Source organism: Colias croceus, chromosome Z (assembly GCF_905220415.1).
Source record: "Colias croceus chromosome Z, ilColCroc2.1".
Lineage (NCBI taxonomy): Eukaryota > Metazoa > Arthropoda > Insecta > Lepidoptera > Pieridae > Colias > Colias croceus.
Window position 1 is genome coordinate 4,332,731 of NC_059568.1, and position 27,977 is coordinate 4,360,707.

Sequence of the window (27,977 nt, forward strand, 5' to 3'; positions counted from 1 at the left end):
GGAAGTATATTAAATAGAGAGTTTTACTGTCCTTTGTAAAAATAATACGAATTATTTCATCATTAAATTTCGATATTACTCTTAATATGTAATAATTAATAAATCTGTGCACAAAATAATCAAATGAAATTGAATAAAGCTATTTTATTCAAAGAGATAGTAGATCAAATATATAACCTACGAACTGTAAGTCGTAAGTGCGCGACAAATTCTAAGAAAAATATCTGAAAGAAATCTTGAAAGCCCCGTAAGCTATTTAGTATTTAAGGCGACTACACCACCGAAACTAGCGCCCCCCCAACATTTTATTTTTTTACTCCTAAACCAGATCAAATTTAAAAAATCTAGCTCGGTACTTTGCTAGTATATTACTTGTAGTATTTTTGGTATTACTTTTCATTATTTTGCATTCGGTAAATTAGGAGAACTTTTGATTACCGCCAAAAGTGGCCACTTTTGGCGGTAATCAAAAGTTCTCTAGAATAATGAACAGTTAGAATAGTGAAAAGTAATACCAAAAATACTACAAGTAATATACTAGCAAAGTACCGAGCTAGATTTTTTAAATTTGATCTGGATAAGGAGTAAAAAAATAAAATGTTCGGTGGCGCTAGTTTCGGTGGTGTAGGCCTCTTAACGGGAAATTCTGATTCCCAGTAGATATTATTTTATTCAAAGATATTGGAAATCTTTTTGCATTTTAGATGTAATGCTCCTCCTAGCACTAGCTGATTCCCGCAATTGTTATTTTAATAATAGTAAAGGATATTTACTATGTTTAATATCCCATGCCATAAACGTGACTGTAGATAGGTTATAACGACATGTTTCAAAAGACATACATATTATATTTTTACTCATTAATATCGTTTTAATTAAAATGAAGACTTAAGCATGCGTATTCCCAGAATCTCATTAAAATTTTTACTTGATTTCCGTATAAAATTCACAAAGAACCGAAATATTTCATGTATTCAACGTACCTATTCTTTTTAACTATAAAAATGATTGCTATTTTGATACTCACTTATTTGAAATTCTGATAAACTGTATTAACCAAATTACGTGGATTTTAATACCGTATAAAATAAATAATATTTTCAACAGCAAATACATTAAATTTCTGGAAATATATGGATTAACACAATAAAATTATGATTAAAATTTGCTATACTTAATTAAAATTTAATAGGAAAATACGCATTTAACTACAAATTATGAATTAAACTGGAATTCAGCCATTATAACACATACTGTAAAGTGAATTGTTTATCTAATAAAAAAGACGTGTGGCACTCGGGGACTGCCGCGGTAAAGCTGTTGCATAGCATGCCTTCAAGCCAGTCGGAGTGGGGACCGTGAGATTTCTTCGTTACGGAATTTCTCGATTCGGTCCCCGCGCTCAAGGCCCGCGATAGAAGCTATGCAATGGCTTAAAAATCGGAAAATTTTAAAATGTAGAGATATCGATCAAATATCGTGCGCACTATAATCTATTAACAATAAACCTAGTATCTGTGATTATTTCTTAAATTTGTTTCTATCCTAGTATTAATAATAAGAGCGTAGTGTCTTTAATGTGCAGGCTTTATATATTGCAAACATGAATTAACGTAGGTACTTTTTTCGTAGCGAATTTTAACTCAATAAACTAGTACTCTACTTACTGCATATCCATATAATATGTCAAATTGGATTATGATACCGTTTCAAGTTAATAAGTTGTGAAAGAGGTATTTTTAAAATAATTTGCTTACAGAAAATGATTTACCATTACTGAGATAAATTAATAAACTTTAACGTATGCTGTTCAATACATTTAACAATGATACGTAATACTTCTGGTCAAGTAGGGTGAAGCGACAGAAAATAAGAAGAACAATAATTATATATTACCTAATATTCATAACTAAACCCAAATGTAATAATTATGAAAAAAGGAGGCTTTTAAAACTTCTCTTTTGCGTGTAGTTTCTCGGTCTAAACGAATTAATTTAAATACATTAATTTACTTTAAATAATAATGCAATCATCCCTATATATACTCAAGTGTTTATCATTGTAATTATTACTGTGACATTTATATTTATTTACATATATTATATTTGATTCGTATCACGAAGTCGACACGACGAGGCTACAATTGGCGCGTAATACATCGTTAAACAATGTATGAAACAGGCTATGGTCTGTTACATTAATTTGTTTCTTATGTTTTAGCGTTAGAATCTTGTCGAGAACTTGTAAGGTAAAGCCTCTTTGTATGTTCTGCATGTATGTCAGGTATCGATTAGTAAAATATGTGAAATGCATATCGAGTGCACAAGTACTCGCTTTAAGCACCTTTAAGGCACGAAGTGTTTAATGATTTATATTAATTGATTACCATATTCATTGTTAGATTTTTATATTTGAGTTTTATTTAACACTTTTATATAAAAGAGCTATCTAGAGTCTAGAAAAATGTTGGTTGCCAATAAAAAAGTAAGATTTTTAACGAATAATTTTACAGAAAATAAAACCATCACATTACCGAATAATTTTTCTTAGAACTTGCAGGCAATGATATTAATGCTCCAAATTTTTAACTTTTTTATACTACTGAGCTATGGATACCTACTTCTAAGGATGTTCGTTGCTGTCGATTAGCAATACAAATATATTATATATTTTTTTTGTCTCTTTTTCAATCAAATTTTATAGTAGCGAATACGCTACTATAATAGAGCGCTTCGCGTATTCGCTACTATAATAGAGCGCACCTTGATTAATATTTGAAAGGATTTTATTAAATGCGTGGTAGTAAAATATAAGGATATTTTACAAGAAAATCATTAGACCGTGGCAATTAGAGATTTGATAAACATCCTGCATTATAGTATTTATTGTAAACAATAACATATCTAGTCTCGTTGTAAACACCCCACCCCCACCCAGACGCTAGAAAAAATACAATGTACATCGCAAAATATGTTTTCAATCGTGGAGATTGACCGACCTACACCCTTTGTACAAGGTGGAACCACCCCGCGCCTCATAAAAACATCACTAATGACGCTCAAAGAGGATTAAAGATAAACAAGCAATATGATAATAATATACCATTTTGCTATTGAATATCCCTTTGAAGGATCGATTGAAGCATAGCACTTCCAATTAATACAGCGCTTACAATTATATGTGGTTCTAGCGCAAAGCTAATCGCTAACATATCGGATGATATTATAATAATCCTCGTACGTAATACACAGAAGCACCTAGCGTACAGCAACAGATAATAACTCTCATAGTGATTATAGTGTAGGATTGTATAACGAAATCTATTGAATTACATACAGCATTCAATAGTTCACGGTAAGCTTTAGTAGTTTTCCGAAGTTTTCTCTTTAGTATTCACACAATCAATTATTTTAATTAAAAAATAGTTTTTACTATTTGATTGAAATACCGAAAAACGTATTTCCATTCGAAAACATTTTATCGAATAGCTGGAATTTCGAAAACTAGTTTTACTATAACGTAATGGAATATTTCGGAAGCAAGACTCTCTTTCATTTTCCAGTATTCAATTTACATTGCAAGCAGATTATTAAGTTCGCATATATGTATTCCAGCGAATCGCATGTATAAAAGTTATATTCATACACGTGTAACTTCAGCGAAGCTTCCTCGCTAACATCGATAATGATGTGAAATACAAATGCATTCGAGTCAAACTCTAAGCCGGTGCTCGTAAGTGGATAATCCATAGTACATCACTGTCTGTGTTGAACTAATGAAGGTCAATGTCGTTACACCGCGTTTAGCACGTTGCATTTGGCAGCCTAAATTTCAATGTAGGGGTTTGGTTTATCTTAGTGGCGAATGCGGAAAGCATCCATCGAGTACCATTCATTGGCAGTTTCCTCTGCGGAGTGTATACCATTACCCTAAGGGCTATATTTCCTTCAAAGCTTGGATTTGCGCCGTGAAAGCAAAGTTCCATAAATCGCTATGTAAATGTTGGAAACTTGTGAGGAAATTGATTTCAATAGCTTGTTGAAACCTTTAATTTTCTTCTGTAAACCTGGCTTTGTACGTAATAATGTGAGATACGTAGATCTAAATCTGTTTTATCACGTTTTATAACAACATTCCACTTTAAATAATAATTCTATTGAAAGGAATGTTTTTCTCAAACAATTTTTTTTCCATTTGACGCTGTAATGCAGTACAATACGAAAAGAAAGGGTAGTAAAGCAGAAACTAAGTAACCTAGAGCTTGTTTACAAATGAAATGAAACTAGAAAGGCATGTTTTTCTTTATTAAACAAGAAAAAACATTACGTAAACTAACAATGTAATTAGTATTGTAGAAGCTTCCACATAATTAATGTCTACTATTTTATTGATAAAATTCTTCTGCTACAATGATTTTCAGGGTGACAGCTAATAAAGATAATTATTCATTTAATTTTAGTGAAAATATTGTTGTTTAGTGACATAATGTTTTTTAATGTGCGACATTAAATAATATCACCTCCAAACTCACTCAGCTACCCTTGATAGCTCCCGTTTTGGCAAAACTTCTAGTGATTTTTTACATTACTATAATTTTTCAATACCAGACTGATGAAGACCGGAGATGAGAGGTATTAGCGTTGGAGACCACTGCTCCCTGCTGCTTTGCTCGCTCTGTGGAAAGAAAACTAACCGTATTGGTGTGAGCGCAGGTAGTGAGCCGTGAGTCTCAGCTTGCTGATTTTGTCAATCTTTCTGGCTGGTATGGCCACGGGCGGCACAATGGTCGCCAGGTGGGCTATGGACTCGTTCATTTTGTCCCGCCTCTGCTTCTCTGCTTTGTTCCGCATCTCGCGGGGACTGTCCCTGGAAAGATAGGTTGGTGTGAAATAGGATAATCGTTTTTCTATTTAATATATTTTTAATATGTATACCCCTAAATGCATATCCAGATCTAATTTATAATATTTTAAACTTTGGTTGACATTCCCAAAGAAGTGCTGTTATATAATATATACAAATTAATAAAAATAGGTATATAATATTAATATCAACATATAAAATAAAAAACCTCTCCTATTTTAAATTATAAAAAACAACATTTATTTAGTAAAATACGAAATTTTGGTTTGCGTAAACAATATTTAACAAGTATGGTAAAATAATAAGGCTGTACGAGAGAACGTTATACAATTTAAAACGAGTTTAAAACGTATTTTCTTTTAATTAACACGTGAGATTTATACATAAATCAGCTATGCAACCAGACACTCGTTTATGTAAATTCAACAATTATTCCAAATGGAAATACATTATAAACAATATCTATAATTAAATGGTACATTGACGTATAAAACAAACTGGAGAAGTTGCAACTAAAACACCGAATATTCGATTTATTTTCGGTTAGCATAACAATTAGGAGTTTGTAGCAAAAAGCCTCTTGTTACAGCTAATTGCATGTTATACGTGATCTATTGCTAAACATCATGTAATACGAACTGGTATTTCAGCTAAATTTAGCGAAATATTAGTAATTTGAACGCCTATATGCAATTTCAGCGCAACTATTGATCGCCTTGCGTTGTAATTCCCGATACAGATGTGAAAAAAGCCGAAGCCTTTTTGACACAAAATACATTGTCGCTTTCAGGTCAATGAAAATCCTATTCTTTTTTCACACAGAAACATATACAAGATTAGAAACATATTCGTTATATTATTTTACTACAGAGTAAAAAATTAAAATATACCAAACATGCAGTTGATAAGTTACAACTTACACGAATGAAATAATCTCGGACAGAACCTACAAAGTTCCGTTTGACAACCTACAAAGAACAGTTTAAATTACAATCGAGCTTTTTCCTGGAATGCTGGAAATATTAAAGTTTTCTCGTTTACATGGTTATGTACCTACTGGACACATACACGTTGCACGCACGTGAAGGAAACGAACAAGCGTTAAAAACAACCGACTTCAAAAGTTCAAACTTGCACTTAAAATTGCTTGCAATAAAATACAAAAGAAAGGCATTGTTTGTAACTTATTAGGATTACAAGTGATAACTGCGTTAAAAACAACCGACTTCAAACTTGCACTTGCAACATTTACAAATACATACAAAAATGCTCATAAAATAAAAACTACTGGGCCTATCCAAATAAAATTTTTATAGGACCAATTCGACACCATCCCGCATCGAACAAAACAGAATCACGTAAATCGGTTCAGAAACCTCGGAGTAATCGGTCGGTGTACATACATAAAAAAAATACCGGCCGAATTGATAACCTCCTCCTTTTTTTGAAGTCGGTTAATAAGGATTTGTGATGTCATATTGGTTTTATGAGAGTATGTTCAACATGTTGATTTATCAAGCTTACACTTGTATATAAGTCTTTACAGAGACAAGTCTCTCGTACTGAAGTTGCTGAATCTGGGCGCACGATACTGTGTCTGCCATGACGAACAAAACGACGCGTGACGGGCACTATCTACTTTTCCTCGGACCGTTTCGCCGAATTACACACCACTTATTATAGAATATTTTCCGAAAAGTTTTCTTAAAGTTACGTTTGAGAATTTACTACTGATTACATTGATAATTGATATATAACCTTAACTGCTAGGTTAAGTATTTGAAAGGCCAATACGGCTAGGCCTATAATAATACGCAACGTGTGTTCGCGGTTCTACAGAACAACGTCTATGGATAAAACTGAAAAATTAAGATTAATACATATTTTTTTCTACGTATTTTTCCGGGATAAAAAGTATCCTATTTTACTTCCAGGATAATAAGGTATAATTATACCAAGTTTCATCGAAATCGAACCGTTAGTTTTCACGTGATGTCTTTCAAATGTCGAAATTTTTTTATCACATATTTGGGTTTGGTATCGATCCAGTAACACCCCCCCCTGCTATTTATTTTTTCAATATTTTCAATGTACAGAAATGACCCTTCTACAGATTTATTATATTTATTATATATGTTTTATACCTAACAATATTACGGTAGTATTTTGTTTGTCAGGGTTGCTTAATTACATACTAAGCAGCCCTGAGTTGTTTCGTAAAAATACTACCTACGATATTTTTCCGAGTACACAATATATACCAAGAATATAATATCAATTACAAGTCCCACTTAACTTTTAATAAAAGTTGCTAGCCGACAACGTGTGGTTCAGCGCTACACGGTAATATTCTCATATTAACTAGTAATAAGCAATAAGCAATACTAATTTTTAGCAATACGTATTAAAAATACAAAAATTATTCTGGCTTCGTTAATATTGCTATAATTTTATTAATAAAGAGCCAGATTTTTTTCCCTTTTCTAAAAATCTTTTTGTGATTTTTATTAATATGAAATCATAAACTATTTCCACATTTGCTTGAACATGAAACATATTAATAGCGTATCCATGCTCATAATTCCGAAATTACCACACAAATTTTGAAACGATTCAAGCATGAAATGTCTCGAACTAACGTAATATCATAGACTGGGTAATTCCATGTTACATCAGCTTAAATATTGGACACAGGATCAACAAACTAATAGGGTTGGTAGAGAATGAAACTCAATGAAAATTGGAGGCTTTGACGATTACGTATCGATATTGTATTGCTAATATTGATGAATTTCCTGTTTGCTTTGCGGGACTTGTTTGTAATTAAAGGTGGATTAGTATTATTTAAGAAAGCCACTTTCGTAGATATGCAAACGGAATGAATGTCTGTTGCATGAAGTTATTATACGACACCTAGTTATAAGATATAAAAAAAAGTTTTTGGATACTCATATTATAGACTTTTTTAGTTTGTTGTTTGTTGGTTGTTTTAATACTCGTACTGAAACTGTTTTACGACATAGAAAATAAATATTTCATAATACTTGTAGAAATATTCTGTTGTCCTACTTTGCTAAAAGTGTCTCTTGAAGAATTAATATTTTCCTTTATTTACGTCAGCACCTATATATTTTTATATGGACTCAAAGGGTACGCTTATTAAATTTTTCTCTGAATTTCATTGTTTGCTTCAAACGTCCTTTAAAGATTTTTAACGCGTTTTTATGAAAATTATATTAATTACGATTTTCTCATATATTCATCGTAATAAAAATGCAGTGTGCCTTGTGCTAGTAGCAGTAAGTTTAAATAGATAATAAAATGTAGGTAGACGAACAATTAGTTTTGAAGCCAGAAGCGTTTTGTTGATATATTTTTGAAGAAGATTTGACACACCAAAAATCTGTTATATGGGTATTAGTTTTGTTGCAGCGCTAAAAAATAGCAAATAAACAAAAAATAACGGGATTCATGGCTGAAAATCATATCGATTTCATGGTTGGTAACATACCGTAACTTCACATTTAATAACTGAATATGGCAATAATTGTTTATCACGTAAACTTTATTAATGCAACAATTAATATTTTTTATAAAATGTATTTATTTCACATCATTTAATTTTATATAAAAATATTCCATTGTTATTATTTTACAGTAAACAACTTTACAATTAATTAAAGGAAGTAACAAATGCAAGAAAAACAATATGTGCAAGATTTAATGATTCCAAGAACTGAAAAGTATCGCTAACGTCTCGTCGAAAAGCTAATGGTTGTAAGATAATGTGTTTGTAATTTAAGACGAAGAAGCTGCAAAGGTTTTATAAACAATAAACAAAGACCTTTAGATCACAAAGAATCTACTTACAATGTAGTCTTTGTTATAGAAACATTATTGAGGGAAGATGAAACTAGGGCCTACTTGCGCGTCGGTAGCTACTTAGATGGCACTAGCGCACGCCCGGCCGTCTCTGTCCGGGAAGTTTTTTTGTAACTATTTTTTTTTTACAGTTTTCGTTTCATCTAATAGGATATAGAGGTATATTTGGAATTGATTAATGGAAATTCCAACTTCACCTATTTTTTAGATAAAACTTGTATTTTTACCTGACTTTCTTTTCCATATAAATTACATAGATCAGCTCATTATATCAAAAATCGATTTAATTAATGTATGTATGGACAGTTGGTATGGGCTGAGGTATGGGCTATTACAATCTTTAACTACTTACTTAAATTGTATATTTCTAATCTATCTTTCTTTCTTGTACTATCCCTGATTTATCCTCTATCTGGATATCCAAACTGTCGAGCAAACGGGGTGTCACATTAAACTCTACTCCAATCTACAGTCTACACTACAGACACTTGTTGAATCTGAGATTGCGCTGCGAGTGGGCGACGTGATCGAATAAATTCGATGATATGAGATTTTCCGCAGTTTACAGTTGTATGGTAGTTGAGTGTATCGTTTTGAGGATAATATTTAGGATAGTATTTTTGGTTGTGGCGCATTTATGAATAGGGGGTTCTGTATTTGGTTCTTTCAGGTACCATAACGTAAATATAGATAATAGGTATCACTGTTTTTAGAATAATACAATGTAATTAATATAGTTGTTTTAATGAATAAGTTGTTTGATTATCGGGTCATCCAAGTTTGTAAAAACTTAGATATACGTAGTCTGATATTAAACTATAATATGTTCGTCTTTATTTCAATAGGTATTCTAAATTAGAATTTTTTATAACATGCATTTGTACGATGTGCGTGGTGTGTTTTGAAGAATGCTTAAATAAAATATATTGTTGTCCCACTACCTTGTTATGAACAAATGAAGGAATTATGTACACAAATAGCACCTAATAGCATACAATTGCAAATGAAAAGAATACTAAGAATTTTTCTTATAGCAATTTTTAAACATTGTTATAGTCTGTTACACATGTATTATATGGAACATTGCAGACATTTACAATTAATCCTACGCAACTCGTTAGCACGTTACTGAGAGTATGAACAATCAAAATGCGAAATCTATTGTTAAATCCCCTGCAATTCAGAAGCGCGCCCTACACGCCGAACGAATGTTATACAGATAATGCGAGGATATTGCAATTAATACCCTTTTGAACGTAGTATGGGCTTGTACGTACATGGTTGTATCGCCAGCCAATTTAAGCCGATTTTCAGTAGATAGAGTGACAATTGTTCCACGTGTGTAAAGGTAGAAATACCGAATACGCTACAAATATAACAACTAAATTTTTTTTGGGGAGCGCAATGAAACAGTTCGATTTACACAGGTAGGAATATCAGTATTCAATCAACTGTAAGGAAAAACGTTATAGGATTTGAACGAGGTTGATTCTATACCCCGTTCAAATCCTATAACGTTTTCCTTTATTCAAAGTTTTAGGTATTTTTGAAAAGTATTTTTAACTTCACACTTTTAATACTATAACGTCCTTCTTATTGATACTTTAGACATTGATTACGATAAAAAATTTGACTAAAGTACTTACTTACTTCACTTAAACTGCGACGACGAAGTTTATACCTAATGTAGATAATGTATTAAACGTTATTTGTGGATGAATAGTATTGCAATTTATTAATAGACACTGAATGATGATGAAGAGGCATTCTACACTGTATGTACTATTTTAAGACATATTTATCGCTCCTATCATTTTAACGGTGACGCCTTACAAAACAATTTCAACGAAATAATATGTGGTTGCACCTTTCCAAATATTCATCTTAAATGCAATTGCTCTAAAGTGCAGTGGACATAGATACTCTATCTATTTACTCTTGCACCATAATACATCCAAATCCAAATCAAAAAATGGGTATATCATCTTTGTTTCTATACAGTACACTTGTCCATTCTCAGTTCTATAAATTATCACGTAACAAGCGTAACAATCTGTAGATATCAGGTGCCCACATTGTGACGAGACTCACATAACCTTTGCATGTGTGCGTGCCATTGTGCTAGTGTTTGTATAAATATATTATTCAGGCGTGTTGCTAACGCGAATATCTATTGTGTAAGGTCAGCTGTTATAACAATATGTAGTGAGTGTCTATGAACTATCGTATTCAGCTATCATCAGTATAGATATTAGGGAAACCCCGTGTCCTCTAGTGGGGTGTGGGGTAGATGCATTTTATACATCTGTTTCAATGATCGATTTTCTTTTAGGGATAAGTAGGTGATTAGCCTTCTATTTCCGGCCAGACGAAGACTTTTTTCGAACCTAGGATCCCTCAGTTCTACGTTCGCGATATCCACTGTACCATGGAGGCATTCGAGTGCGTACTAGGAACTAGGTATTGCATGCGAATTCAATTTTACTAATTGAGTGAGCGGGATAAATTTAGAGCTTTTAGCTTTGTCTGATTTTGAGTGCATGACGCATGTGATCCGATTTTGTGAAATTTTTTTTATTATGAACCGTTCAGGCAAAACTAATTTATGACCGTGAGCCGGATCGATAGAAAGGGAATTCGATTCAGGTATTTTGTGTAATTGAATATTATGCTATAGCTAGACGATGTTGCTTACATAGTGTGATAATTATGTTGAAATCATATCAATATGTGTAGGTATATTATAGTAACAAGATACTTTTATTTCAAGGTATTTAAAAACGGTCAAATCGTTAATATAACCCGTCCATTTGTTAATTAAATTACAAAACAACGTTAATAATAAAGGAAATAAATCTGACTTCCAGTTCGTTTAAAATTTATATTTTTTTTTATACATTTCTTAAAATTTGTTATTTCTACGTTTTATTTGCAATCTTCTTTATAAAGCTTAAACTCAAACATATATTCAACTAGACTACTTCTAGAAGCGCTTTTGAATCGTCACATTTCATAGAAATTATTTACTATCGGATTGAAAAGCAGTCTCTACAAAGTAGAGCGATACAAGAAACTCTATAATAGCTCTTTTATCATAATATTAGTTGTATAAATTATTATATTATGTACAAAGCTTAGATTATTACTGCACATTTCTATACTGAATTGATGTTTGTTTGGCGCCATCTAGCGGAATAATTAGCAAGAGCTTGATTGGGGCGAAACTCTAATTGCAACGGTTCAACGACGACTCTAATAAACTGTATTCAACAACATATTGTCTCCACTTAAAATAGTACTTATATTGTACATTGTAATAATTTCTAAAATAGAGATAAGGTAAATAATTAATATTATGTTATAGTTCTAGTAAATTCCTACCGAATAGAAATTTGGCGCTAAAATTCATGTAATATTCAATTTGACACGCTCCCACGTTTGTTTAGCTTGCAATGGAAATAAACAGTCATGTTGTTTGATGGTTCGTTGATAGCCGATTGTTGTTGTGTACACATTACAATGGAATTTAACAATTTACTTATTTATTTATAACACTTTATTGCACAAACAAAAATTAGGACAAAATAACGATAAAATACAAAAGAAAGGCATTGTTTGTAATTTATTAGGATTACAAGTGATAACTGCGTTAAAAACAACCGACTTCAAACTTGCACTTGCAACATTTACAAATACAGACAAAAATGCTCATAAAATAAAAACTACTGGGCCTATCCGAATAAAATTTTTATGGGACCAATTCGACACCATCCCGCATCGAACAAAAAAAGAATCACGTAAATCGGTTCAGAAACCTCGGAGTAATCGGTGTACATACATAAAAAAAAACTTACCGGCCGAATTGATAACCTCCTCCCTTTTTTGAAGTCGGTTAAAAATCAATAACATTGTGTTAATTTTTCAACAGACTTATAAAAAAGGAGGATTGAAATCGACTCTATTTTTTTTTTGTTTATTATCACAGATATTTCAAATGGGTGAAACGATTATGATGGGTTTTTTTTCTTTGAAAGACTTCCGGTTGGTGCAATTAAATTTTGCCCAGTTTTGAAAAATGTTTAATTTTATCACGATTTTATCCTCAACATTTTCACTGACTATGCAGCATATGCATTTGACGAATCAATATCTGCCACGCGATGGTTCTTAGATTACGAGCTTGAACAATCACCCTCCGGTATCCATACGCTTGATTTATACGTGTATGAAGTTTGATGTGGTGTGATTCATAATAACGCTATATAGACAGGATATTAATTGCCAACCAGAGGGAGCTGCAACTGGGTATTCGATATCTTACAATCCCAAAAGGCAATATATGATACAAAGCTTTGATATCCAGGGTATTCTGAGGCTAGTTAGTAGAAAGTTACAGAAGAACTTACTATATAAATCGAGATTGAATAAAATAATTATCAATGAAATGAATTATTTTTAATGGTATGCTAGGTACAATTTTGAACATTAACGTTTATAGAGAGGGTTAGCAACGTTTAAAAAAGAATTCTTTTACTTAAAATGGAGTTTTATTTCAATATTATGTTACACGCATCCGTATCGTTAAGTACCGAACGTACGTCATTTGTTTATTGCAATAAAATATTATTATTAGAAGGTCACGTGTAGCGAAAAGTGAAAAGCCATTTACAGTGAAATAATTGCCATTTATTATAAGGTGACTTTAAGTGCTAAATATTATCTATAATATGTTACATGCAAATTTTCCGCGATATATGCTTAGCGCTTGTAAATCAGCGTACATAATAAACATTATGTAATAACACTTTTTTTCAATTGCTTAAAGGTATTGATAAACTGTTTTATTTTGAAGCCTACAATTTTGAAAACTTGTTCGTCAGAGACGTGTGGGATTGCCTAGGTTTAAAAACATTTTTAGTGAAGTGAATAAACAATTATGCATAGCTGTTGTTGTCATGTTGAAACTGATTCAATGAAAACGTTCATACTCTCGATACTTTTGCGTATAATTTAGAATATTAATCATCAAATTAGACGTTATGACTATGTATAATTAAGTTTCCATCTATAAGCCTTAACAGTATGACAGTGAAATAAAATGTAAATTATAGCGCTAAGTGACATCCAATATTTATTTATTATTATTTTTTGTATTTATTGTCCTATCACGCTTTCATATTCTGAATATACCTTAGCCTGCAGAAATATGACGACATGATATTTACATAGAGATAGCGAACACCTCTAAAGGCTAATTGGTAATAAATGCAACCCAGTTATAATTAATCAAAAAATAATTACCTAACTTCACTAAAAGCAATTAAATTAAATGAATAATTATAATTAATCTGTCCACAGTGTCAAGTATTAATTACATATATGATGGAAACGAAAACATTCCTACTTGATTCCAATGTTGTTTTGAAATAAACACAGTGATAATCACAAGACTATAAAACATGCGATAATTAATGTTTAGAAGACCTTTATCGATTTGTGGAGACATCATGACGCCTTAGTCTATTTTAGAAATTATCTCCTCCATACAATGTTACGGGGCCGGAGGTACGAGCCATATAAAATTTAATAAATGGTCGATCGAATTGAAAACACAAATATAACGACGTAAAATATACACGTGTGAAATATCTTTCGATGTCCATGGACGGTTTCATAAAATTCTTTCTAGAACAATCGGGAATGCCAAATTTGGTTTATTATGATAAGCTTTAGTTTATGTTAAACCTATAGACTTATCAAATGTAGGATATACAATAAAGCACAAAATACCCTGAAAGAGTCTACGACTATATGCAGTGAAACTGAATATCTACCCATGCAAAACCACGCTCTTTCATTTGAACATCAAATCCAGTTATTCAGCCATAGTCCAATTTCATATTGGATTCCTACAACGTAAAACGTTACGTAACGTAAAAAAGAACTATCTTCAATACATTGTACATATTATAATATTCATTTACTAATAAAGATATAATTTATAACATGCAAATAAACTAAAACTAAGAACAACTGGCGGCGATCGCTTCAAAGTAATTCTACATACAAACTTGGCACAAGAAAGGAATTGAAGGGATGGATGAATTAAATTTATATGCCACTCATTATACAAATTTGAGTCGATCATTACAATGATACAAATGAAATTAAATTTTATTCTCTCTTGTAAAAGAGAGCATCATTTCATTTTCAGTATTATTACTAGAGGAAACTTCATTATTGAATGTAACCAGATATCTCGGGCTACAGTATCAGAATAAATAATATGTATATTGTAGTATGGAAAATTTATTCCGTTGATCTGGATTTTATTAAAGGTTTTATTATACTTTGGATTGACATAACGACAATTTTATTGCGCTTATATTATTTTAAAACAATAATTGGGATTGATTATGTTGAGTCTTTCATCGAATAAAATTAACATGATTATTTGAAAAATTTTAATACGCAATTTAAAAATTCAACTAATTAATTTAATTAAACGCATTCGAGTATAATATGCAGAAATTAAGTGATCAAAGCGTCACACGGTCGATATTGAAAAAGGCACAAAAGTTTTTTATAACATAAAGCAAATACTCATACACTCAAAAGTATAAAATAAAAGCAAGCAACGCTTTTAAATGATTTGGTCCATGTGTACTCCGCATGCTAGCCAAAGCTTTGATGGTATTTTTGTTTACCTTTCTTTATGATACAAATGTATCGGATATTTATTTACTCCATACAGAACTGTGATTGATTGATTATTCCGAATATCCGATTTAGTATTTAGTTGTCATTTTATTTATTTGGATTGTAAAATGTACATTTATAGATTTTTGTGCATCTTTTCCTTTTCTAGCTTTGATTGATTTTTATGATTTATGCCTTATTTATACAATTGTAAAGAACTGTTTCTTTTTCAATTTCACAAACTCGATTTATAAATCATTGTTAGACAGACAGGTGTCGTCTTGTTCACTACAATTAACACAGTTAATTATTCACAACCCTAGAGTAATAAATCATTAGCCAATTGAAGAATTTTAAAAATCTACTGATATACATATCAGGAAAAATATATTATCAGTGTTTTTGGAAAATTTCGCTATTACATCATTGAATTAATTCTATTTATTTTTAAAGCGAGTGTTAAATAATTTTTCCAGTCATTACATCTGAAAATATTTCCCGTACCTACTTGCAGTACATAAACCCTATGTAAATACTCAAACCTAAAACCTCTACACAACCCCTTTATATTGAAATGAATGATGTTGAGCAGAACGCGACGTGGCACCTACAATTATATGCACATTCCGCATGCTCGATTTTACTGTCAAATAATAATTGAGTGTCCGCCCAACCGTTACTAAGCTGCAACGAAGCAAATTTGTGAAAGAGAAAGAGAAGAGAGTATTGACAAATACAGATAACCTCGCGAATATGTAAGCTCTGCCCCTCGCCTTTGCCCCGATAAACAAAAACATAATAATACCATACACCGGTCAAAAGATCAAAGATACACGTGCTCTTGTAATTAAGATGCACTAAGCTCGTTTATAATTTTTTTCGCACAACATAATTAGGAATAGTACTTAGTATAATGCACCAACGTAAAGAGCGCCGGTGTGATGCCAAAACTAAATATAGCGTGCCATTCGCCATTAAAATCTATTACAGCGACTGATCGCCAAGTTGCATTATAGAATGAGGTGTAAAAACTTTCGCTAAGAGAAATGTGTATGATAATATTATTTAATGTTACGGAATTGGAATATTCCAGAATAGCAAACATCTTTCGAATTATCTAGAATCTAGATGTTATGATACAGAATATAGGTGGTGAATCACAAGAGTGCGTTGGCTTGCTGATAAAAATAACTAAATGTCTAACTAATGTTGCCGTAGTTAACTCTCAGTAATTGCTGGAATCAACAAGAACGGTTGTTTTTCAAGTAAATTTCCAAAAAACCCTTTTGTCACGAACATAAAAGGTTTTTTTGGAATATCGAGAAGGTCGTGGGTGTGATTCAATGGATTTTTGGTAAACGTTTGTTTTCATATGCGATAATTATTTCACTCATTAAAATTTTCCAATTGAAGTATAAACACAATATATACCTGCATATAATATATTTGCTTTATTAAAAGTAAAGAATGAATATATAACTAGTATCTCCTAAGTAAAATCTAGTTATTAAATGATATCTAATATTCTATCTGGACACATGAACAATGAACAGATTTCTATAGACATTTGCAATTTCATAGCCTCTGATCAAACATCTGGATTGACGTGTGACGTAGTATGTTAGTATTGAATAACACACCTCAATAACAGCCCCTTAGGTCCTGAACAAAGGATAGGCCTAGGCAAGCCTTGCGGCAAATGTGAACCAATTTCTAGGGAGTTCAACATGTATACATGTTATCTATAAATATGATTATCTTATGGAACAACGAAGACTAAATATTGTGGCAAGTTAAAACCAAAACGAACACCAACTCGGACTCGAATAATGTCGTTAACGGTGTGAATTCACGGCACTAATGTGGAGCCACCATAACATACCTGCCATGTGAATATTCATCTCGCTAGATGCACGCTTGCAGCACAAATATTTTATTGAAAAAGAAAAAAGACGCCACTGTGCCACCAATTTCTAAAAAAATAAATCTCGTCTTCCAATTAAAGGTTGTAGGTACTTAAAATTATGCTCGTGTAATTTATAAGCCTAATCGAGTAACCATTGTTTTTGAAAAATGTTCTTAATGTTTAAAATGTTTAAAATGGAATACTACTGGGTTTAAATCCTAATAGACGTCGGTTCGAACTGCCAACACCTGGTAACCCTGCCAGGGATATTTATATTCTTGAATGAAATGTCCTTAACACCATCTAAAAAGTTTTTTTTAATAATCCTAAAATTCATATGTTTTCTAAATTATATTTTAGTGTGTCAACATGTTTTATAATAATGTATATACAATACATATTTAATCGTTCATAATCTTTGTTAAATGAAACAAAAACCACTTAATGGTGGTGAAACATTGAAATATTTAATTGAAAGACACACCAATTAACCTTTTAATGTAAATTGTTATACGCATCTCTGCCAATTAAAATAAACGTAAATTATAAGTTATATGTTCAATACATGCTCTAAGTTTTATGGAAGTTGGGTTTTATTAATAAGCGACTTATCCTTTTAAATCCAGAGATAGGAATTTGTTTAAAAATGTATTAAATAAAGACGATTTTTTTAAATCTATAATTGACTTCGCTTTTTATATTATGCCATAACATCAATATTTAATTAATCAAAAAAAATAATAATAATGAGCATCACCATACTAAAGAATAAAATTAGTAGGTATGTATTATAGTCAGTCGATGATCATCAAATAAAAGAGCAAAGGTATGTAAAATTCATGCAATTAAACACCGTAACCAATCATTCACAGGCATATAATTAACCATCAAAACTTTTTTTTTCACACAAAACTTACAAATGAAAGAACTACTCTTACAAAGCCATTATAATCAATTCATAATATTTTTACTTGCATAATATCAATACAGCGTTCGCAACGGCATAATTGTAACATGTTATATTTATTTCACAGCATAAGGAACATAGTGAAATGAAAAGAAAATATTTTCTGATTACTACTTTGATTGAGTAATTAAATTGTTTTCTTATTTTCTAGCACGGTGTCAAAAGTGATTCGTTATGTATAAAACAGTATAAATGCGCTCTACTATAGAGTAGAGCCTACTATAAAAGAGCGCTCTTAATATAGGGTAGAGCCTACCTTAAAAGAGCGAATCTATCTACCCGGTAGGAAGCAAATTTTTATAGAATGTCAGGTGGTTAACACGAAAAGTGATGGCGTTAGAAGAATCATGGTATGATGGTAGAAGTTAGATATAAGATGTATATTTGCAAAACCTCTAACAAGTACAACATACCACAGCCACATTAAATGATAGCTTTTGTATGTATTTTCCCAAAGAACCACATCATATTCGCATGTATTAATTGCAACAAAAAAGCAACTAACTGGATGGTTTTTATTCGAGTTTATTGTTATTATAATTCCAATAATATTTCAATACTACTGTAATCAGAGGATATCGATACCTACATTCAAAGTAAAAATAAGTTTTATCGTTTTCTCAAACAAATTAAAAGTCACGCTTAATTATTGTTGGTGCTGATTTTACAGTTGAAAATGAAATAATATTTCTATAGTAATTTATTGTAAAGAATCCTTTTGTTTATAAATATAGTTCGTTATTTTAAAAAGATTTTTTAAGTTACAACCTTACTCATAGCCATAACTCATTAGTAACCAATTTACAAAATAGTCTAGCGTCAATTTAAATACTAAGCAATCTATATTCGTACAAGTCAAACCGTGGTATGCAATATGCAAAGGTCATATCATGAAGTGCTTCGAATATAGAACTGTCTTCATGTCTTATACTTTGGCTTAATCCTGCTTAAAATGGAGCGACCAAGTTCAAGAATATAAATATACCTATTCTAACAGGCCACAGATTTAACATTTGCAAGTTTATTTCGAGTGAGATAATGGACTCGTCTAGTTTGACATGTTCCTATCAGCTGTCTTTTAGGTCTTAACGAAAATATCTAGACGACCAGACGGCTAAAAATATGTGAACTTGTGTACCTAGCGACATGAATTTGATGTGATATAAATCTGAACCGTAGACTAGTTTGAACCTTTGACATCGTTTACAAAAGGATGCGTCAACGTCTGGATTATGTCTGGCGTGTGCGAAGATTTTATCTCCTGTATCGAGGTGAATTTTTAACTGCATAGGTTGGTTATAACGGCTTTTTTATGAATCTTTCGCTGGTAGAAAGTATCTTACATAATATAATTTTGTTTGAGACATTTTTTTGTACAGTATTTTGTATAATAATATTATTATGTGTTATGGTAAGTACTCTTCTTATGTCTAAAAAAATCGACATAAGGAAGCAATGCACATTGCAAAGATTTGCTTAAATCGATTCTATTGAAGAACGATTTCTGCATTTATTGACACTTACCTACTAGAATAAATTACTTCGTAAAAAATTCAACATTTCTATTAGGTCATCATGTATCATATGTCATACAAACAATACATAAGTGATTTGTGAAATTTCCGTGAAAGGTCATATTATTGTGATTCTCCAAGGAGACCTTACCATATAATTACCTAGTATATTTGCTTTCCTTCAATTAACTATTGAAACGCAGACCTAGACCCACGCAGTATTCAGGCTTACGATGAAAATTACAAATTAGGATTGGAAGCCAATGAAATATTCCGTTACTTTGCAATCAAAATATTTTAAATGAACTAAATGATAGATTTCTAGAATTAATTAACGATCACGTTATCTTGTTATGTCTATACAAAATCACAATAATTTGTTGTTAGAAATAAAAAAAAATATTAAAGTTATTTATTCAGCTGTAAGTCTGTTTAAATGAACAATATTATTAAGGACTATGCACTAGTAGAAACATGTCAATAAATCGGAAATAAAATCAGGGTTTACATGGTTTACGAATGCACATACAAATATAGCATTAAAAAGCATTCAAAAACTCAGGGGTGCTGAAATATTTTCACGCACGTAACGACGCGTGTTTATTCAAGCAAAAGCCCTCGTGAACGGTATCTGCTATCCGCGAAAACATTAGTGAGGCGCATGCAGGTACATATTGTTATTATTCTTGATATTTATTACTACATTTGCTTCAGGTGACTGTTTTTGTTAATTATAATAAAACGTAACGTATTGAATAGTTATAGTTGACCGTATTTAATATGCAAGTTTTCAATTATTTACAAATGAAAACTCGCTAGCGACATTGAATATTTTAGGACATATTATCCAAATTCTAACAGTGTGGCGATTTTGTAAACGTTTTTAAAAGAACGATATTCTAGGACTAACGACTAATGAAAACAATAAAATAAGATAAAATGCGCACTTTTTGAGTAGCGATTTGGAGCGCGCTTTTTGAGTAGCGATTTGGAGCGCGCTTTTTGAGTAGCGATTTGGAGCGCTTTGAGTAGCGATTTGAAGCGCGGTTTTAGAGTAGCGATGTGGAGCGCACTTTTTGAGTAGCGATTTGGAGCGCGCTTTTTGAGTAGCGATGTGGAACGCACTTCTTGAGTAGCGATTTGGAGCGCGCTTTTTGAGTAGCGATATAGCTGATATAGGAATTCGTATGATAAAACAATAATATTTTCTGTTAAAACATCACGGATTTAAGAGCATTTCCTTTTGACAGCACTTAAGATTATTTCGAAGCCGTCATAGATGTAGATTTTAAGATAAATTTTGTCATAGTATTTTCTAGGAAAATAATATAATGAATAAATCGCGTTTAAAATCCGTTAAAAAGTCTTTAATTTCTAAATAAATTTTGTCTCACATGTAGACTAGATTTTCTACCGGGCAATGAACTGCAAGAAAGCACCGCGACCTCCGTCAGAAATATTAAGGGTCCAATAACGAACTGGAATGCGAAATTGACACTCCATATCTAGTTACCGAAATTGTTTACTCGTATCCGGTGAGCCAAGGTTAGTTCCCTTGACAATTATTGTTAAGCAAGCGAAGCGAGTTCTCAGCGACTACTGGGTAGGTACTATGCGGCGAGTGTGTATATTTGTAACGTATATTGTGATTAACGATAATACTGTTATAATTTTTCGATGATATAGCTGAATAGTTTAGGCTAACGAAATTGTCAAATTCAAATATAAATAAAGCCCGGGTAGTGGGTGATTGAAACTTTAATTTTATGTGACTACATCCAATAAATATATTCAATGAGGATAATACATGCAAGATAAGCTGAGTGCTTCAAGGTAAAGCGTTACTTAAAAAGGAGGATTACAGGACGTAAGCAGGAGGCAAGAAAGCAGGCGCGGCTCCTCCTTTACTTGACCTATAGGCGTGACCGCATGTCGATAAATACCTAAAACGGATTTGGGGCCACTAAATATACCTATTGTACCTAAAGTAATTACGAAACCGTTTTGAAAATGAGGAATGACAAAAGTTATGATTGAATGTTATCTAATCGTACATTCATAGAAATGAACGAACTATTAATATAGATTAATTCATTTAAGGATATTATAGTAAAATTTAAAATTCCCCTTTACGAAGTTTGAAAATTTTTTTGTAAAACTTACAACTGTATAACGAATGTAGTTCTCGTAATAAAACACGTCAATGCGAACGTAAAATAGGTCGATACAATCACAAGTCAATCATATTATGTTCAAAACAAATGTTTGTTGGGGTCGCGAGTTGTTACTTTTTTTTGGAGTCTGTGGAAAAGCTATGGAAAAACGCTAGCGGCGAGTGGAGTCTGGCATGTTATTCGAGAAACGGGAATATCATTTCAACCCTTTATCAGACTAAAAAATTAACAGCTTAGCTTTTTCTCACAATTTTTTAATTAAAAATAAATAAAATCCAAGTTATACTTCGTATCATTACTTCTTCGTGGAACTGCGCAGAATTCCAGAAATTACTTAGCTTCACTGGTTCTATTTATTATATTTGTAGCGAAGGTGGACGTAATTTAATTATATTAATGTGTTTATTTTACAAACAAATAGAGGGATAATAAGGTTTTTAGGATAAATATGGATTATTCATTAATATAATATTAAAGCTAAAAGCAATGGGATTGAAAACAAATAGATTATGCATTGTTTTAGGAATACGATGTTTATATGAAGGTTTATAATATTACTAATATTATAAAGAGGAAATATTTGAATATTGTTTGTTTGTTTATTACGATTAAAATAAAAAAAGACGTGTGTCACTCGGGCACTGCCGCGGTAAAGCTATTGCATGCTATGCCTTCAAGCCACACCTCCGCCCGTCGGAGTGTGGAGCGTGAGGTTTTTCGTTACGGAATTTCTGGATTCGGTCCCCGCGCTCAGGGCCCGCGATAGAAGCTATGCAATAGCTTAAAAGGCTATTGCATAGCATGCCTTCAAGCCACACCTCCGACCGTCGGAGGAGCGTGAGGTTTTTTCGTTACGGAATTTCTCGATTCGGTCCCCGCGCTCAAGGCCCGCGATAGAAGCTATGCAATAGTTTAAAAAAATAATCAACCGACTTTTTTAATTTCTTTCAAAACTTTAAAGCTAAATCATGACCGAGTTAAATAAACAATTTATTTATCTCGTGTTAAATTAAATAATTATAGATTTTATTGATGTTGTTTCAAAATGACCTGCGAAAATAACATAAGTACATATGTTTATCAATGAATAGCTATAACATTCAAATATTATCGGTTGAAACGAGAGATACTAAGCTGAAGCTTTTCAGTGCTGAGTGCGAAGTGGTGATTAAGTTAAGAATCTCATTAATGTATAAGATGAACTTACACTTGAAGTAGTACACTTAAAGTTGTAGTTCTATTTTAACTTTTTAATCATAATTCTTTATGTAAATATGCATGGGTGTAAAGATAACACATATAGTCTTTGTTTATTGAAAAGATTTACCATAAATTTTGATAGAGAAAGAAAAAAGATGTAAAATAATATATTCGCTTTCCTCGATGCACGGCTATACACATTGTTTAAATTGTAAAATTATGAAATTTAAGCATTTTGTTACTTGTTATAAAAGCCTGACTTTAGATTTATGATAATAGATATACTACTAGAATAATCAGTCATTGGTCTAATGTCTTAATTGTAAATACGCATTAAGCAAATATATGTAACACTTAACAGACATAGAGCTATGTAAACGGACATTTAGATAGCTATTTCATATTAATTAAACTGAGGGATAATAAAGCATAGTGTATCATCAATCATCGATACATTAATATGCTTTCACGGAACGAGCTATAGCGAAAACACACACAGAGATGTCATTTAATAGACTTAAGTCAATATGTGTAGACGAGGGCACTTAATAATTTTACCCATAAGATTGTTATTACTAATTTTTATTATTAGAATTGAAACTGTTTTAACTATACTATTTTATTTTCTAGACAGAACATGCAACTAAGTTTTAAATTATTAATTAAATTCTCAAATTAATTAATGATGATGTACCATACAGAAGCTCCTAGTTTTGGATAAACTACGATATATGTAAGGTTTTTATCCACCGATGAATTTCAAAGACCCAAAACTTTCCTCAAACCCGGTTTGTGGCAAACCTATTGCATAACTCCACCCTTATTCCAAAACTTCTGCAAGACCAATAGTGAAGTCGCAATACGTTATTTTAAACCTGGCAATTGCAGCTGTCAACTTGATACTAACTCCATAAACTAAGTTGTCTCAAAGCTTAACATTTACTTAAAGAGACAGCCATATTGACCTCAATATTAGATAACTTCTCATAAATAGATACAGCGTTATTTACCTTGCTGTTATCGGTTCTAGAAATTTCCTTGGTCTTTGGACCCATATTACATCGAATTAACTCAGAGAAATTACTTTCTATGATATCTGAACACACTTGACACTATACTACATCTATACTGAACTAGTATAGATGTAATGTTTATTTAATCAAGAAATTTACAATGTCATTATATCAATTAGCAATATCGAATTCTTAAGACGTGATATTTAGTGCAAAAGATTGTTTAACTATTTGCCTATAAACAAATATTAAGTATTATCAGGCTCTATACAATTTTCATCGCGTCAATTTTCCAATACTCGAAAATTGAAAAAGCTAAAGCCTGTCACGCATGCTTGATAAATCGATAGGTTTTAGATTTCCGCTAATTGCAATTACGGACAGCCTTCTTTTTCGGGTGGCTATTTGGATTAACATCGCTACGAATAAAGCGCATAGTAAAACCACAGTATTACCATATTTCCTATTGTAATACTGTGGTAAAACGTATTAAAAGGAAACGTAGGTATTACATGGAGAGAGGTATTTGTAAGCACCACTAATGATACTCTGATGGGTATTCATGTTATATTGGAGTGTAAGCAAGGATAGAAGTGTTTAATTAAACGAATTATCGACTATTAATAATGAAAATGCCTTTTTTTAAATCTATTGTTTTCTTTCAACGTTAAACATTGTAAATCCATACTAATATTATAAATGCGAAAGTAACTCTGTCTGTCTGTTACTGAATCACGCCATAACTACTGAACCAATTTGCATGAAATTTGGCATAGAGATATTTTGATACCGGAGAAAGGACATAGGCTGCTTTTTACCCCGGGAAATAGGATAGGTTTTATCCCGGAAATCCCACGGGAACGGGAACTATGCGGGTTTTTCATTGACTGCGCGGGCGAAGCTGCGGGTGGAAAGCTAGTAATGAAATAATTAGTCTTACAACTGGATGATGGAATAGCCTGATGTCATAATTAGAAGCCTCGCATGCTGTTTACAAGTACAGTTTGTTCCTATGTCATTCTGCTTGCTTTACTTTGTTTACAAGTGTTTACGTGCAAGTTTACATCTAGTGGTGCATTCCGATGAGATAATATACTCGTGTAAAATTGATTACATTCATGTCTTTTGGGAGTTGTTTGGATTGCTATGTCATTTCCGTATATCATCATATCGAATAACTACATTAAATGTATTATTTCGTTTATAGTACAGTTATTGCCAGAATGTGTATGTATTTTAATGAGCCATTAAAGCGTAGATTTTTTAAATTACATCACAGAAATTGATGAAATTTCAAGCTTACGCATAAACACCTACGTCACTTAATAGGCATTTTTTGCTTTCACGTCACATTATTTTAACAAGATATTTCTATCGTCAGCTCTACAGTTTTCATAAGAGAATAAATGAGATGCCGTTGCCTAGCAAAAATTTAATATTTTATACCTAGATTAGGTAATGAAATAATTCCACCCGCGCCATCTAGCTCAAGAAGTGCGAAACTTTATTATATAAACTGAAATATGTATTTAATGAACAAGAACAAAATTTACTTTATAAACGACGATACTAAAATTTATCCAGAATTAAGGCGCGTATTATTTTTTATAGAAATCTCCTTATAAACTATTTATAAGGCGGCGTTTCTAATAAATTTTTCAAAATTCGTCTCCGACATCTCCATCGAGCTTACTAGAACGATACCCCGTTACGTGATTCTAACAAGCTGTCAATACATTTTACATGAAATTCAATTTTCACAAAAAATAAAATAGCTCGCATCGGGCGAACAGTGAACACCCTGTAAATCCCCACCCACTCCCCCTAGAAATGCAGATCAAATTCACATCCAATTGTTAACAGGCATGTTTGGATTAGCAACTAGTAAATCGGATACAGGATACTAATTGCCAGTCTTAATATTGGAAATTGCTCTTTCAATATCAACCACTGATATACAAAACAACCGTTTAGACGATACCGATTTATCGGAAAAACGAAGTACCTTAATCCGGCGTGGAGCATTCAAGCGTTTTGATATAAATTGTATACAGGATGTTTTAATAATAATTGACTTAATATTTAGGAATAAAATTCTAGTTTTTCTACCAACCAAATAAATCGCGGATTAATTGGGTTGTGCCAGTCTTTTGGAAAAGACTAACATTTCAAATTTAAATATATAAACCAAAACCCATTTTTTTTATTATTATGGTTCTAGTTTTCTTTGTAATTAGGGTAAACAGAATCGAAAGGTATCTACCATTTTTGTATTATATTTTTTTATGCAGAACGGATGCCTCTATTTCTAAGAATTTTAGTTCGAACTAGGTAGAATTTAAATAAACTTTATAAGTAATTACTAATTAGCTTTTTTTTTATTAGACTTCATTGGCAAAAAATAATAATGCTTGTAACGTAAGCGCGATAATATTATCAATACAAATAGTCATAAGCCACAAAGTTATTCAGCATGCGAACCAAATACACAATCAAATAAAAACAACACAATTCTAGTTAGCTTTTTATATTATGCATGAATAATCAACATTTGTAATTATTAATTAAACAGTACACAGTTGCAGATAACAACACTATAAACAATTGTGTAATAGAAATCCAAAATCTCATTGAAATTCCTCTGTCGCGCTGTATCATTACTCAATCATTTGCATTTGCATATAATATGACTCTACTCTCAATTAAGCGAAGTACCAATTACAAAAAATGCACCACCAATTTGCAAACACATAAATGATAGCGACAATTGAACGCAACGCTAGTATGCAGTTAATAAGTATATAGTCTATGGTATGCAGTATACATTACTAACGGTAGATTGATAAAATTGACAGGCGTATCGAAATGGTAAAATGCAAAACTATCAAAACAGGCCGCGCATTACCATTCAAACATTAAAACCTTTAAAACCTATTTCCTGAACAGCAACAGGTGTATCGACTATCAGAAGATTGATAGGAAAAGGTGTAGCGGCCGAAGCATGTTGGTACTTGGACATAAAGCCTAGCCTATCGACTTGAAACAATGTAATCGAAGTAGGTAATCAGTGCAATCGAATGCAACCAATAGTTTTAGACGACCTAAGCATCATATTGCGTACAGCGATAACTGGCGCGCAAAGTTGACACCTCACATTTATCTCCAGGGTCAATTTGTGTGATAGCGCAAGTTATCAATATTTCTAATATAAAATTTCGCCTAAAGACTAAACAATGTTGCATAATGCTAGCGTGGACATACCCTTTGGGCACCATTTGTTCGTATTGGCATGGTGGTTTCGCGATCGGCGGCGACAGAAGCAGGGTTAGAGTCGGCGGCGGCGCGTAGGGGTCCTGCGTCGGAGACGGCGCGCACTCCGCCGGCACCTTCTGTATCTTGTCCTCGTAGTACGGGTACGGGTACGAGTCGTATCGATCAGCGTACTCGCGATCAAATACCGACCAATCCGACATCGTCAGCACAATATCAGTGACCGTAGTTTATTGCGCAGCGTTGCACACGTGCACCGCCGGTCGCATCGCGCGCGCACTGACTCGGTTCCGCCCGCTCCTCTAAACATTACTTTATAAACAACGGCAAATCCTTTATCTATTTACTTGCAATTTTGCTGCTTCATAACTACTCATCTCGATTAGATGCCATGGCTCGAATTTTCCAAAGCTAAGCTAATATCGAAAGTTCCTGGAAGAATGCCTGCAGTTTCAAATGGTCTTCTATTGGGCGGCGACCATCACTCGC

The 27,977-nt window shown here is 32.2% G+C and overlaps 1 protein-coding gene across 1 annotated transcript in view; it reads right to left on the reverse strand.

Moving 5' to 3' along the window:
* LOC123705060 (neuronal PAS domain-containing protein 2-like) overlaps positions 1-27,769 on the reverse strand; it is a 66,031-nt gene extending 38,262 nt beyond the window's left edge. Inside the window, exons 1-2 of the mRNA XM_045653632.1 lie at positions 27,480-27,769; positions 4,694-4,866 (exon numbers count right to left, since the gene is read on the reverse strand). Of these exons, the coding sequence (XP_045509588.1) occupies positions 4,694-4,866; positions 27,480-27,691 (385 nt within the window). The 5' untranslated portion in view covers positions 27,692-27,769. The remainder of the gene's footprint in view (positions 1-4,693; positions 4,867-27,479) is intronic.
* Between the last annotated feature and the right edge of the window lie 208 nt (positions 27,770-27,977).